At 45.5% G+C, this 16602-nt stretch overlaps 1 protein-coding gene across 3 annotated transcripts in view; it reads right to left on the reverse strand.

Moving 5' to 3' along the window:
- Window positions 1-483: 483 nt before the first annotated feature.
- SMAD4 (SMAD family member 4) overlaps window positions 484-16602 on the reverse strand; it is a 67721-nt gene continuing 51602 nt past the window's right edge. For all 3 annotated transcript variants that reach the window (XM_077463002.1, XM_077463000.1, XM_077463001.1), the window contains one exon: window positions 484-7572. In XM_077463002.1, coding sequence (XP_077319128.1) covers window positions 7361-7572 — 212 coding nt within the window. In that variant the 3' untranslated portion in view covers window positions 484-7360. The remainder of the gene's footprint in view (window positions 7573-16602) is intronic.

Below are 16602 nucleotides of genomic sequence, written 5' to 3' on the forward strand. Positions count from 1 at the left end.
CATTTAACAGTGTCATTAGTACAGTGACAGTATATATTTTTAGCACTGATCACTATTAGTGTCACTGGTTCCTACAAAGTGTCAGATTGTGTACCACAATATCATGGTCCTGCTACAAGTCGCTGATTTCCGCAATGACTAGTATATATATTATATATATATATATATATATATATATATATATATATATATACACATACACACACACACACACACACATACACACCCACCACCCCCCTTTTTTTTTTTATTACACTAAAAGAGGTTGTCTTTGAATGCTGTTGATTTTGCTGAGCTGCATACTGTGCTGAACAACGTCTCAGTTATTAAAAGCCGCTCCGATTCTTAACCTTCAATACGGCACTCTTCTAGCACAATGACGTGAAATTATTTTTTCAGGACAGTCACTGGAATACATTTTTTTATTTTTTTGTACTTCCTTAAAAAAAAGAAAAATAAAAAAAAAGAAAGAGTACAAGTCACTCATAATAAACAAATGGCTGTTTATTGAGAATTAGTAATTTGTTAGAACACAAGTCACTTTCTACTATACAAGTCAACAAATAAAAGACACTACAACTGCTGCAGTATATAAAACGTGTAATGCAATCCGGTATGTTGTGGTACTAATATCTAGATAAAAAGCATACATATCATCTGATGAATATTTCATACCATTATGGACTAATTTATATATTATGTACAAGGTCTTCAGCCATGGCAAGCGATAATCTCCTGCCCGATACAAGGGTGGCCCCATGTACAGTTAGTACAGGTCAAGACCAATCAGAAACTTAGGGAAAAAATATTTGGTATATACAATGGGAAATATTACAGTCTGCAAAAGGATACATTTGCACTATTTGTATAAACAGGAATTAAGTGATCTAACACCTTTATTTATTCAGTCCAAAAAAAAAAAAAAAAAAAATTCTCAAGGAAGGGGCTCCCCATTTTTCATCCCATCTTTGCTGTAGGCTTTAGTAATGGGCTGAAGAATGGGAGGGGTTAAACTCCTGAAAAGATTTAAAGCTAAAAAATTATTGCACAGCGGGGTGGAAATATTATTCTACAGGACTGCCTTTTATATGCCTCACACCGATGTGGCTGTGGTTTTGCATAGGCATGAGAGCCCATTCATGCGATTGCCGTGCCCCACAGGAAAGAAGTCCCTGCAGTACTTTGGAAATCGCAGCCCGCATGGGAACTGTGCAATTCCCAGTGCAGGTGGCGCGCCATTAGGATTAATGTAAATAAGAAAAGGATATGCCATTAGGATTAATGGGTCCCGCATTTCGCTGTGCAGGTGGTTGCAGCTGCGGGAATTTGTGCGGGTCCCACAGTGGCACCACCCACACAGGTGTAAACCTAGCCTCAAAGATGGCAGAAATGGTAGAAACACAATCACACGCACCCCCCTTGTCTTATTTTTAAACAATAAATTAAATTGGTAAAAATTAATAATAAAATGCATTATAAAATCATCATGTGTGCTAATGGTATTCTAAAAAGGTAATTGTAATATCATTTAATAATGTTGAGAAAATTCCAGGTGCAAATTTTTTTTATTTTTATAGCATTACATTGGCTTTTTGCCAAGGAGTACTGAATTGACACCTCTAGAAATTTAGAATTAACTTGAAGGAAAAGTTCACCTTTGGTAACATTACACCAGTATTTAGGGTGTAACTTGTTACAAAAACGCACCTGCCTGAGCCCCTCCAATCCTCAGCCCTGACAGCGGATGGAGGATCTTTTCTCCCCACAACTGCTGTCACAATCTAAAAAGAGCTTGGCAATGCAAGGCTCTGCCCACATGGCCGGGTCGTTCATTCATATTGATCTGTCAATGAACGAACTAAAACTACCGCCTGCCAACGCAGCAGAAAGGTTGTAGTTCTCAATGAACTACGAGGGCAATGGTGAGCGTTCTCATAGTTCATTAATCTTTCTGCTCTCCAGCAACTTTACAGGAGGAACAGGCAGACAATTTTACAGAGATTTTGCGGGAGCCTGACATTGCACCCGTGATCGTCTGATTTTGACAGGCGGCGGGAGATCTTCTCCCCCCCCGCTCTGTCGCACACGGCAAACATCGCCGTAAGGGGCTCACTCATCCACAGAGTTCTGTGAATAGACAAGGTATGGCAGCCTTTGGGGCTGTCGGATTGTAGTTGTCAATGAACTACTACGTTGAGCAGTGGCAGTTCATGGATGTTTCCTGTTAGTGTGTAACTGCTTGGCCATACAATGCACAGCCTAAAAGCTTACACACAGTCTGCAAGGGCCCTGCGCATTGCACCCACAATCTGCTGATCACCGGCGCAATGCTTTTTAGGCTCCCAATAATAATAATAAAAAAATAATAAAAGTACTTTTGTTTTACCTGCAAAAAGATGTGCATTTATTTATTTTTAAAAAGTGAACTTATCCTTTAAGAGATTTGATACCACTATCCTCAGGACACCCCAGTGTTCACTCCACAAGACCATTCATATAATGCAGAACACAGTGTGGGCTTCAATGTCGCAAAGAAAGCAAAGCAGCGAATACATTTTAACATGTTTGTAGAGCAGCTCCCACTATTGAATGCCTTCCGACTCCTTTCTCTACAGATAGAGATGTCCTTTTGCAACCCCTCTCTTTTTTCCCCATGAAACTACTACAGTGCATCAGAATTTTCACTCCTCATTGAAACATGGTGCTGTTGTCCATGCCTGGTTCTCCATCCAGAGTGTCCAATGTGCTATGCATCTATTATAACACTATAATAAGGGTTAGTTATGTAGTGTTCTACCACAGACTGTCCCCACTTTACACAGTCTTTTCCACCGTAGCCCAACATGTCCCTCAAGTTCTGCGATGAGTCGCAGCCTTCGAAGAATGAATAAAGTAGAAGGAGTTTAATCTTTCATGGTGGAAACCTTTGGGTTTCCACCATACACATTGCATAGATCAACAACAGCTTTCCCCGCTCTAATGGTTTCCCTTAGACCCCTTTCACACTGGGGTGGGAGGTGCGTTGGTGGTAAAGCGCTGCTTTACCATAGGATTTGCAATGCTATTCAACCACTAGCAGCCGAGAAAGGGTTAAAAAAAACACTGCAAAGCGCCTCTGCAGAGGTGTTTTGCCGGTGGTATAGCCACGCTGCCCCATTGATTTCAATGGGCAGGAGTGGTGTAAACACCGCTCCAAAGATGCTGCAAGCAGGACTTTTTTTTACCATCCTGCCAACGCACTGCTCCAGTGTGAAAGCCAGCGGCTGTTTCAGGTCTGTTTGCAGGCACTATTTTTAGCGAATAGCGCCTGCAAAACGACCCAGTGTGAAAAGGGTCTTATTTTCATTGCCATCTACTTTGGATTTCCCTATAATAATAATAATAATAAAAAAAAATCTTCTTTCTAACCTTTATATTCAAAGGAGTTATTAGCGTGCTTATATCAACTTCCAGCCAAGCCCTCAAATGGCTGGTGTCATAGCTGGACATTTGTGCAGCACCACAACATCTGCAGCTCTAAATAGAAGCCAAGATGGCGCCATCTTTAGCTATAAAGGACTGGGGGGGCGGGGTGTTAGTTCAACTTGAGTCACATGAACATATTGCTCTTAGTTGATGAGAGCCAAGCATCTTGGAGAGGAAGTCAATAAGAATTGCTCTGACTAGGGCATAAAAATAAAAGGTGTTAAAAATTCTGGAGAAAGACTGCATTTCAAGAAAATCCATCAGGATGGGAATACGTGAGATGCCATCTTTAAAAAGGTAAAAAAATCTCCTGGCCCTTCACTGCAGAACTGATCAGGCAGATTTCACGGATGATATTTTTACCCGCTGTTCACTCCGGGAGCCAGGATATCAGGCACTCATACATGCGAGTTGAAAATCTTAGTTTTTTTTTGGAATAAAAGTTATTTTTAAACGGTACGGCGCAAAGTTTTCTCTATTGTATCCATCTATATGAGGAACATTCATCATAGTCAATTAACACTCCAGAGGATATCTACAGGGGTCGCCTCACATTTGACCTAACTAGCGATAGTTGGTCCAATCCCAAGGGCGAGTGCACATCTACTAGGGAGGCACCCTATTTAAGCGCATAAGGAGCATGGAAGTACTTATCAAGTCACAGCACTGTATAGGAGTTTTTCATCATTGTTCCACAAGCACCAGCACTTTTCACTGGGGACCATTTTATATATTGATTTTTTTTTTCAGTATTTTACATTTATTTTTCTGTATATAGCAATATATTGCATATAGCATTTAGCGCGGTTTATTTATTTTACATTTCCAAAAAAACTCCAAGGCAGAGAGTGCTTATTTGCACTTTAAAGTAATTAACGCAGAGTTCCAGCCTTTTTTATTATTAAATGTCAACAGCTACAAAAAGTTTAGCTGCTGACATTTTAATAAACAGACACTTACCTGTTCCACGGTCCAGCGATGCGGCCACACGGAGCCCTGCTCCTCTCCTCAGTGCCTCCATCGATACTGTGGGCACCCAGCCGTGACAGCTTGTTGCGCCTTCCCAGTGGACAGGCAATTTTCTGGGACCTCTCACATGTCCCAGAAGATGGCCGAGAGAGGGAGGGGCCGCCTAGGCGGAGTGTAGACGAAACCAGGAAGTGGGATAGGGAGTCCCCTTTAAAACCAAGCTCCCACTCCCTCCCAAAAAAATGACATGCCAAATGTGGCATGTAAGGGGGGGCGAGGAGTGCTTAAAGCAGAAGTTCCACTTTTGGGTGGAACTCCGCTTTAATAAGAAAAACACAAACTGCATTGTGATTTGGCTATAAGATACGATTCTCTGGTTTACAAAGGAGTTGGGAAAGACGCCAACTACAAAAATGACTCAGGAAATTAGGGGGTTCCATTGACTGTGAAATCCAATTTTCGTTTTTCTAAAAATCCAAATATAGTTTAGTGACAGTGTAAGCCCTCCAGCTCTTACAGAAGTTCCATGAGGCATTGCAAGGCTGACAGCCACAAGTACTTTTCCCAGAGGCAAAAGCATGATGAGACTAGTAGTTCTGCAACAGTTGGAGGGCTGAGGTTTGCCCACTCCTGATAGTGTATAACTGATATTGTTTAACCCCTTCGCTGCCAGGTTTATACGTCGTACATACCTGTCGGGTGATTGTGTGTATACCTGACAAGCAGACTGCCGCATGTCAGATGAAAGCAGTCCAGTGCCTCTGGCAGCAACGGATTGCTTTAACATCCCTTGATAACATGCGCCCCCCTCACCACCACACACACACACACACACACACACACACACACACACACACACACTCGCTCCCCTCCCCTTCTTGTTGCTGACCCAGAAGCAACGCGTTGAGTCCCCCTGTCCTTTTCATAGCTGGGAAAGAATGTATTGCATTACGATCTGCACTGCATTAGATTCAGTGAAGCACAGGGGAGACATCCAGGGTCCCATTAAAAAGAACCTGTGGCCCAAAAAAAAAAAAAAAAAGAAAGAAACCTCGCCTATAGATAATCTAGGGTGCTTAAGTTAGTCACCATTTCAGATTTGACATTTTGGCTATCAATTTACTGGGTGCAAACTCGGCTTTTACATTTTACCAAAAAATTGGGTAACTGATTGCATTAGCGTGCCCTAAAATTAAAGCGGAGCTACACCCAAAAGGGAAAGCACCGCTTGTTCACACCAGCACCCCCCCCCCCCCCAAAAAAAGACAAATGTGGCAGTAAGGGTGGGGGTTCTGGTTTTGACAGGTACCCGCTCCCAATTGCCGGTAAGATGGTGATCTCAGAGAAATTTCTGGCCCCTCCTCCTTCCCCCCGCTGCCTTCTGGGACATACACATGTCCCAGAAAGACAGTGGGACCATTCAGAAAGCGCAGTGTGATTCACGCATGCGCTGTAGGAAAGCAGCTGTGAAGACTGAAGGCTTCTCTGACGGTTTCCGTTACTTACAATGCCGGCGCCTGCACCTGAAGTAGATTGACAAGTCGGCTCGGGGTCCTCACACCGTGGGGGTCCCTGGAAAGGTAAGTGTCCTTATATATAAGAAGCTAGACGCAGTATTTGTAGCTGCTAACTTAATTTTTTTTTTTTTCCCCAGACTGGAGCTCCTCTAACTTTAGTGTACTTTTTACTGAAATGTTGCCGTAATAATGGGCAACATTAAAACCTATTTTGTCTAAGGTTTGTGCTTTCAGAAAACGCCAGGCCTAAAACATTTTTTTTAATGTGTGCAAAAAAACACACCAAAAACCAGTTCTGGCAGTGAAAGGGTTAAAGCATTAAAAAAAAAAAAAGCATAGTCTAGCTGCGTTTTATTAATAGTGTAGTCCGGTCTTCTGCTTTCATAAAAGATTATAGCCTTGTTGACGTGAAGCAGCCAATAGCATAATTCTTTACGATAAAAATAAAAAGAAAAATCAATGGGGAGGACAGACACCATGATTTCTACTATCGGCATATTTCACAGTAAGGCATAGGTTTGTCAGATTCTGTATACGCCCATCTGCGCCTCTTATTCTGGAAGATTTTTGTGTGGTCCTGCAGTGCGGGGTGTACCCATCTCATTGTAACTCACAACTGCAAAATTAAACTGCTGCTGTCTGCAGCTAATGAATATTTAATTCACACACCATTACATAATCAAATCATTGATTTTCCTGCAGGCCGAGTGTCCCGAGATCTAAAAGATGCAGAACAACGCTTGGAAATTAGTCGCTCTAATTGCAGCAATTTGCTGTAGAGCATTTAACATGCAGTCTAGTATTGGACACCCTAAAATAAAATTAAAAAATGGAAGTCTGTGCCCGGCTTATCCACTATGTGGGTGAAAAGTCTACCCATGGGAGCAGAATTTATATTGCCTAGTGCAGACCTACGCATGTGCTAAGGTGTGGTTATAGACAATAGGGGTTTTTGAACTCCACATGGGCCCGATTTACAGACATTCGTAACGCAACAGCTCTCCCCCCACCCCCTACAAAAAGGGGTAGTTCCCCAGAATTAGCCAAGGTGGCTGTGGCCAGGTTTGATGGTAATGTTGCTTAGCAGTTCTTTAATAAAAACAGCTCTTCACAATACATTCTAGACCGAAGAGTTAAAAATAAAAATGGATATTTCATTGTCAGGTCAAATTAAGTAGAAGAAAAAAAATTGTTAGATAAAATGTAAAATGGGATCTCAGGGCCCCAAGTAAAAGTCTGAATCTACCCTGACCTGGAGTAAGGGGGAGAAGCTATGTGCATATAATAAAATAAAATATAATATATATATATTATATTTTATCATGATTACAAACATGATTGAGCTTTCCAGTCCTCCACCCTGACAATGTAACGGATACATTTGTGATGGTGCCTTGCTTTGGGGTTCATCAGTCCAGAGGTTGGGGGTCTGCGATGGGCATGGTGTGAAGGACTTCATCCAGCAGTTGAAGAGCACGGTGTAAGTGAATCTCAATCCAGCATGGGGTCTCCTTTATACTCTGCCTGGGGTAATCGGGACCCCAGCCCTTCACAAAGCTCATCCGCAGAATGCACAGCCTACGGAGGTCATCAACTCCAATTCCTGCTGCTGCAGATAGACCTGGAAATGGAGAAAAACAGGCTCATCAGTCATCTGTGCCCACAAGTAAACTTATTTACTACTTCCGAAGACTTTAAGCGTTGTTACACCCAAAAGCAAACATATAATCAGCTTGCCAATTCTTAGATGTGATGGCTATATCAGTTCATTTTGAGGCTCTTTTCCCCTTAATTTTACCTGGTGATATAGCCAGTCGTTTTTCAAAAGAACAAGCTGTTTTGCAGATGTAGCAGTTAGACGGATGATAAAAGCTATTTATCACTGACAGGGGTGCTTATAATGATCGATTAATGTAAAAGCTTTATCCCAAAAAGAGAAAAAAAATAAAAATAAAAAAAAATAAAATAAAAACTGCTGTAACTTCTTAAAGAGTTTTCGGTTTCAATTTGTTAGTGTATTTACAGAAGTTGTAACCCCTTAAAAAAAAACAAAAAAAAAAAAAAACACACAACTTTAAGATAAATAAGGCATAATGAGCCAGTATGCATCACTAGTGGTCGAAAAGCACCGCTTTACCTACGTTTTTAGCAGCCACTAGTGGGGCACTTTTAACCCCCGCTAGCGGCAGAAGAAAGGGTTTAAACCACCCATGTTGTACCCAATTCCAATGGGCAGTGGTGGTTTAGGAGCGCTGTATACAGATGCTGCTTGCAGGACTTTTTGTAAAGTCGCGCAATCGCACCGCCCCGCGTGAAAGCACTTGGGCTTTCACATTCGGGTGGTAGTTTTCAGGTGCTTTACAGGCGCCATTTCTAGCACTAAAATGCCTGAAAACCACCTTCAGGGTGAAAGGGGTCTAAGAACGAAGCTGTTGCAACAGCACCCGCACACCTCCAAGACAGCTGACATTTTCCCCCGGAGTTTCTTCCGGGTTCGCAAGCTCCAGCGCTGTGATTGGCCAGAGTTGCGATGCAGTCACTCCCACGCACGTGCACGGGTGCCGCCGGTCATGGCACAGGGCCCTGAAGAAACAGCACAATTGGCTGTTTTTTTCGATGTGCATGCACCGACAGAGATATTTACTGTGCCTACAGGTAAACCTTATTATAGGCTTACATGTAGGTACAATTAAACAGGAAGTCTTTTCTTTCTCTATAAATCTGCTAGTACATCTAACACTCCCCCCCCCCCCCCAGACTAAATGCTACGGTCTTCTATGCCCCCTCATCCTCAGTGGGGGCACTCTAATGGCTGCTACTCATGGCCGAATATCAGCCGGTTCAAGAGAAACCGGCTGACATTTGACCAGTGTGTATAGCAGCCTGTCTGGCTTCTTTCAAACGAGCATTCTGGAAAACCAGCAGCCAATCAGCTTCTGATCAGTGCTTGCAGCCAACACGATAGCTCAGTGGGAAGACTGCTGTACTAACATCGCATGTGTGTACCAGGCCTAATACAAGAGGTGTGTTACTGGCCAGCTCACCAGGTAAAAGAAGAGAGAAGAAAAAAAAATGAATGCAGCCATCACATATCTAATGGTTGATCAGCTTCAACATATTACATTTGTTTTTTCTATATTTTATATTTTTGGGTTTAAAGTGATTGTAAAGGCCCCCCCCCACTAACCTGATCCCCACCTCAATGCAGCGATGTGCATGAGAGTAGTGGCTCTCCCGGGTCTCTGCCGCCTTGCCGGCTGAGACACAGGCAGTGAGGGAGCGAGGGGCAGGACAGAGCCACACTGTATGTCTTATGGACTCGCTATAGCTTGCTCTGGGGCAACTCGGCAAGGGGGAGGGGCCAGGAGCACCAGGAGGTCCCAAGAATCAGAGGAGGAGCTGGGCTGCTCTGTGCAAAACCACCGCACAGAGCAGGCAAGTATAACTTTTTCCTTTTTTTTTTTTTTATAAAAGCATAAGACTTTACTATTACTTTAACCATTTCCGCCTTGACAGGTTTACCCCCTTCATGACCAGGCCATTTTCGCGATACAGCATTGCGTTACTTTAACTGACAATTGCGTGGTTGTGTGACACTGTCCTTTAATCCCCACAGCTTTCATTTCGTGGTATTTGATCAACTCTGAGATTTTTTTTTGTATATAGCACAAAAAACAAAAAAACAATTAAAAAAAAAAAAAAAATATATATATATATATATATATATATATATATATATACACATACACACACACACACACACACACACACACACATACATATATATACATTATTATTATGTTATATTATATAATATTATTTGTTTTTACTAGTAGCGATGGCGATCAGCGACTTATAGCGGGAGTGCGATAAAAAATAAAAATAAAAATAAATATGCACTGTCGCTATACGCTATAAGAGATGAACCATAAAGGAAAGCATCAAACTTTCCAATATCTTTGCCGCCAACCAGTGGCGGCCCGTCCATAGGGGGCACCCGGGCGCCGCCCCCCTTCTGTGTCGTCACCAAAAAAATAATAATAAAAAAAGTTTAAAACTGCTCCTTTAAGAAAAAGTCCTTTAAGGAAGTGCACTGTGTTCGAGCGCCGGACATAGTGCACTATGGGAACCACCATGGGAATCGCCACGTCAATGCAATCATGAGATTGCAGACGTGGCGCTTCATTTGCGGGTACTGTGTTTTTATCAAAAAATCAGGTAAAAAAGGAAATATATATTGCATATTCAATTGCAACTAAACGGCCACCTGCAAAACTTTGAGGCCAAAACAGGCATCAGCTGATGCCATGACGTCTACCTTGTAGAACTTGGTAAACGTGTGGACAGACGACCAGGTCCCCGCCTTACACACCTGAGTGACAGGCGCTTGAAGTTCGGAAGGCCCAAGACGTTCCGATTGTCCTTGTAAAGTGGGCCGTGACCGGAAAGGGGGGCACCTGCCCCTTCAAGGCGTAGGCTTGTACTACAATCTGTCTGATCCACCTGGAAATGGTGGCCGACGAGACCGCCATGCCTTTTTTGGGACCAGCCACCGAAACAGAGTCTGACTTCCGAAAGGGAGCAGTGGCAGACCAATACACCTTCAGAGCCCGAACCACATCCAGGGCGTGAAGGGCCACCTCCTTAGGGTGCTTCGGCTTAGGACACAGAGAATGTCCTCATTAATATGAAAAGCAGAGACCACTTTCGGTAGAAAAGACGGTTGCAGACGCAACACCACTTTATCCTTATGGATAACCAGATAGGGCGACTTGCAAGACAAGGCCGCCAGTTCCAAAACCATCCTGGTGGGACTACATGTCGTACCCCCTGAACAAAGGTACTCACTAATGAGTGAGACGCCAGGGGTCTCAAAAAAAAAAAAAAATAAATAAAAAAAAAAAAAAAAAAAGACAGCCAAGGCTGAAATTTGCCCCTTAATGGTGCTTAAAGCGGGAGTCCGCCGGGACTCCGCGTTTTTTTTTTTTTTTTTTTTTAAAGCCAGCAGCTACAAATACTGCAAGCTGCTGACTTTTAAAATAGTGACACTTACCTGTCCAGCGCGCCCGCGATGTCGGCACCCGAAGCCGATCTCTAGATCGTCTCTCGAGTGCTGCCGCCGCCATCTTGGGTATGGGAATCAGGAAGTGGAGCCTTTCGGCTTCATTTCCCGGTTCCCTACTGCGCATGCGCGAGTCGCGCTGTGCAATAAGGACGGTCCCCGCTGCCTCTGGGATCTGTGTGTTTCCCAGCAGGCAGTGGGGCACTTGCGGAAAGGGGCGTAATATACGCCCCTTTCCGCAGAGAGCTATCCCGGAAGTGGGTGCAGATACCTGTACTGTACAGGTATCTGCACCCCCCTCCCCCCTGAAAGGTGCCAATTGTGGCGCCGGAGGGGGGGGAGGGTTCGGATGAGCGGAAGGTCCACTTTAGGGTGGACCTCCGCTTTAACACCAATTTCTGGTGTACTCCTTGCTGAAGAAACAGCAGGATCATAGATATAGAAAAGGAGCGCGGATTCCATCCCTTTCTCCTCACACATGGAGATGTAGGCCTTCCAGGTACGATGGTATATCTTCCGGGAAGATTTTCGTGCTCTTAACATAGTTGGGATCACAGAGTCCGACAGACCCCGTTTCCTCAACACCTGGCTCTCGATAGCCATGCCGTTAAAGCCAGCGATTGTAAAGCAGGATGGAGAATCAGACCTTGAGACAGAAGGTCCTCTCGCAACGTCAGTTGCCAGGGAGCATCTGCCACCAGACGCACCAGGTCTGTGTACCAAGGATGCTGAGGCCAATCTGGGGCAACCAGTATTACTGGGATCCCCTCGGCTTCCACTCTGCGAAGCAGGCGTGGTAACAGTTTCAGTGGAGGAGAGGCGTAGATCAGCTGGTACTGATCCCACAGAGCCACCAGCACATCTGCCCACGGATCTCTTGTCCTGAACACGAATCTTGGCATCTTCCGATTGAAACAGGAGGCCAGAAGATCCACGTCTGGTGTGCCCCACTTCAGGCACAGTAGCCTGAATATCTCCGGATGCAATGCCCATTCTCCTGGGTCCAGCATCTGTCGACTCAGATAGTCCGCCAGCCATTTCTCCTCTCCCGGGAAGTAAATGGCCTCCAGGGCCAGTACGTGTCGCTCTGCCCACCGAAGTATGTGAGCAACCCCCCCCCGTGCAGCGGCTGAGCTTCTTGTTCCCCCTTGGTGATTGACGTATGCCACAGCCTTGGCGTTGTCTGACTAGATCCTGCCTGGACGCCCCTGTAGTCTCATCGCCTGAACGCTCTCAACTCGAGCAGATTAATCGGCAACTTGGATTCTTCCGTCGACCAGAGGCCCTGATCCGACTGAACCTCCATTACTCCACCCCAGCCGGATAGGCTGGCGTCCGTTGTGTCCACTTCAGAGGCAGGAACGATTTCCGGGACTGAATCACCGGGGACCTCAACAACTAGATCAGTGAGTCTCTGACTGACTGGCTCACCTGGATCTGACGATCCAGGGACAACTGAGATTTGTCCCATTTTGTCAAAAATCTCCTTCTGCAGGACTCTGGTGTGGAACTAGGCATAAGGTAATGCCTCGAAGGAGGCTACCATGAGTAGTTTCACTGTGGATCCGAGAGTCTGCAGTTTGTCTCAAGGGAGAAAAATTCTCGTTTCCGTGGAGTCCAGCAGCAAGCCTAGGTACTCCAGACTTGAGTTGGTACAATCACTGACTCCCTTAAGTGTGTAAGGATGCCAAGGAGTCCCCTTGATGGAGTGCAGCGACTACTGAGCGAACCGATTCCATTCTGAACCTCTGCACTTTTACAAAGTGATTGAGGGCTTTTAGGTCCAAGATTGGATGTACCCCTTCCTTCTTAGGAACCACAAACAAACAGATTTGAGTAGAGTCCCTGGAAGTGTTCCGAGTCTGAAACCAGTACAACCACCCCGCGATTCAGCAGGTCCCTTACTGCCCCCCAAGAGGGCCTCCCGGCGAGCCGGGGATACAGGTATGCTTGAGGGGGAAGAATCTGTTTGGCGGCCAAGAGAGAAACTATCTTGTAGCCTGTGGAAATCAGATCGCAGACCCATTGGTCGGATAACTTAGAGGACCACCGGGCTGCAAACTCCCGAATGCGACCCCCCACCCGAGACATGGGTGAGGGCAAACCTTCATGCGGTAGCACTTTTATTAACAGGCTTGTGATTCCAGGGACGTTTTTGACCGTCCATGTTCGTCCCATCGGGCTGGGGATGTTTTGTCGAAGCTCCGGGCAGGTGAAAAAGCCGGTTGTAAGCAGAAAAAGAGGGCCCTTGCCTATGACATGGCTCCTTAGCCTTCATGGCCTGTGGGAGTAGGGTACTCTTACCACCGGTGGCATTTTTAATAATGTCATCCAAGGAGGCGCCAAAGAGCCGGTCACCAAGGAAGGGAAGATCAGTCAGGGCTTTTTTGGATGCCTGGTCAGCAGACCAGCATTTTAGCCAAATCTGGCACCTCAGCACCACAGCTGACACTGAAGCACTGGACAACAGAGGGAGAGTATCCAGGGCCGCGTCACAGACGTACTTAAGGCCTTGTACTAGTTGGTCTGCTAGTTCCACGCAAACAGGAGAAGCCTGTTGCTCTCCCAGTTTGCAGTGCAAAAGTTTTGCCCACTCAGTCAGTGTCTGCGACACAAGTGCGGATGCCAGTACTGGTCGCACGGCTGACCCCACAAACATAAACAAGGAACGAGCCACTGCCTCGGCCTTCCTGTCCGTGGGATCCTTGAATGCAGGAGTCCCCTCAACCGGGATCGTGGTTACTTTGTTTAACCTGGATACTGGGGGGTCCACAACCAGAGGAGCCAACCATTTTTTTGAGAAGGCTTTCCTCAAAAGGGTAACGCACCGCCATGTATTTGGGGACCAAAAAGGTCCGTTGCAGGCAACCCCATTCCTTGTAAATTAACTTGTCAAAATAAGTCAGATACGGGAACACCTTAGGTGAACGTGCTGGCTTGCGGGACACAAAAGGGACCGGTACATCAGCAGAGGGATCTGCTGGCTCCTGAATCTTCAGGGTATCACGCACAGCTGTGATAAGTGCTCCAACAAGTGCTTTGTCGTGCACGGACCCGGACAGGGACTCATCCTCACTGTCCTGGGCAGCGTCGTCTGACAAGACAGAGCAGGGGTCACCAGCCTCAGCAGGACCCAAGTCTGCGTCAGAGGTCTCCCCAGAGGAGGGGGGGGGGGGGGGGCAGAAGACGCTTTAGTGAGCCTTTCTTCCCACGCACCACCTCCATCTTGGCAACAAAACTAATTGAGGACTGCCGTCAGGGTGTCCATGGGCACTGCGCAGTCTGCAGGTGACCCGGTTGCAATTGCCTGGATTTCGGGGGAAGAAACACCAGTTTCTGAAGCCATGCTGACCCTACCCTGTCTGCCACCCGAAAGGGACTTACCACTCTCCTAGCTGCCGCTGGCTGAGGGGCTCTTTCCCGCTGGACTCACCACCCTGAGGAGTTCTGCGCTATCCAAAAAGTAGTGCCTGTAGTTCCTGTGGGCTCCCTGGTGCAGAGGAAACAAAATCTGTGTCGGTGGCAGCCGCTGCAAATAGCGCCAAACCGCTCTGAAATGTGCTCAGGATTAAAATGGCCGCCCAGCACAAAGACATAAAACACAGGGAAAATCACTGTGAGAGCACATGAGCACATGCTGCTGCTAGAGAACACTGAAAAAACGTGTTCAGGCTTCCAGGAAATATCCACGAGTGTCCTGAATAGGAGATCACTAGGAAAATGGGCGCTGAAGCCCAGGAAAGCATGCTGCCCTTGTCCACACCTAAAATGGCCACCAGGCAGCTCCATGAGGTACAGGAAGAAAACGATGACAGTGAACACAGCGCTGTACCAAACATCAGCAAAACCTTCCAGGGGCATGAAGAACAGGACCCAGAACACCGCCAGCCAGGGCAGCCCCCCAACCTAGGTGAGAGCCCCTGTATAGGCACACACACACACACCGCTGAGCAGCCACATGCATAATCTCCAACGGGGGGGGGGAGGGAAGATAGGGACAGGGGAGAGAAGAGAGGGAGGTGAGGGACCCCCGAATCGACCTCCCAGGGAATGCCAAGCTACTCAACCCCGCTGAGGCAGGGAGAGCTGTACTTACCAGTCCTGAAGAGCTGGGAAACATTCCGTCACAGACCCACTCACTGATCAGTACAGGGTGGCCGCTGGCCCGGCATACTGTGACATAGAAATCAGTAGCCCGGTCATATGTATGCCCCGGAGCATAAAAGCTCACCGACCAACTCTGGAGCTGAGGTTTCATTGTGGCCTGCCGAGCACGTAGCTGCGGCCTGCATACACTTGATGGCCTGACTACAAGGATAAGGGTATCCAGCCTGTCACCCAGTCGGCTGTTGATAATAGATCACAGGATCATTCATCTTGCGCAAAAAGTCACGCTTCTGCATAAAAAAAGCACGGACCGATGGGCCCGCAGGGTTCCTGGGTCCTTCTTCACTAGGCAAAATAAAACTGATGGCTGCATGGCAGGGTGGAGGGTTGTTGCCCAAGGGACCACCCCCTGGGCAGAACTAAGAGTTCTGAGTGTAGTAACAACTAATGCCTTGTATATCCTAGTAATAGGGCAAACAACCCAATGGCTAAGAGAGGAGCTGTGTCGGTCGGTGAATATAAGAGAAAAACAGATTTGTTTACCAGAGTTTAGCTTGGTGCATTACACTGGATGGAGAACTGCATACCCAAATGAATTAGTGATTTTGTGTTTATATTACAGGTATGCCAACACTCCATCTCTTCTCTGGGGAAATCTCTAAAGACAACATTAACCACTTCCACTTGATTCTGCATTACAGCCTGCACTTCATGCTGATCGTTGGTAAACACTGAATGAGGATGTGCCTACATAAACAAGACAGATCGCTGTTCTGGCGGGGGGGGGGGGGGGGGGAAGGAACGGATTCTGTGTTCCTGCAAATCAGTGACTAGAATCCATCTCTTCTCTTAGTAAAAGCAGCACATACAGTACTACCAAACACTGATCAGGCACACATTTAACCCTTTAGAGCGTCCCTGATGTTTAACCCCTTCCCAGCCAGTGTCATTAGTACAGTGACCGTGCATATTTTTAGCACCGATTACTGTATTAGTGTCGCTGGTTCCCGCAAAGTATCAAGTGTTAGATTGTCCACCGCAGTCCTGCTATAAGTCGCTAATCGCCCTTACTAGTATTAAAAAAAAAAAAAAAAAAAAAGAAGAATACAAAAAAATATATTATCTATCTATCTCTATCTATATATATCTATATCTATATATCTATATCTATATATCAGACACTGATATTCACATAAATCAATATACGCTTACTGGATTTTTTTTTGATTTTTTTTACCAAAAATATGTAGCAGAATACATACTGGCCTAAATTTATTAAGAAATTTGATATTTTCAGGGTTTTTTTATTGAATATATTTTATAGCAGAAAATTTTTATTGTTTATAGCGCAAAAACTAAAAAAAAAAAAAAAACGCAAAAGCGATTAAACACCAAAAGAAAGAAGGGGGGGGGGGGGGGAGGAGAACAAAAAAAACAAAAAACATCTATTTTATTTGGGTAGTGTTACATGACCACAAAATT

The sequence above is a fragment of the Lithobates pipiens genome, unplaced genomic scaffold (assembly GCF_037356315.1).
Source record: "Lithobates pipiens isolate NorthernLeopardFrog02 unplaced genomic scaffold, aLitPip1_a1.2 Scaffold_3, whole genome shotgun sequence".
Taxonomy (NCBI): Eukaryota; Metazoa; Chordata; class Amphibia; order Anura; family Ranidae; genus Lithobates; species Lithobates pipiens.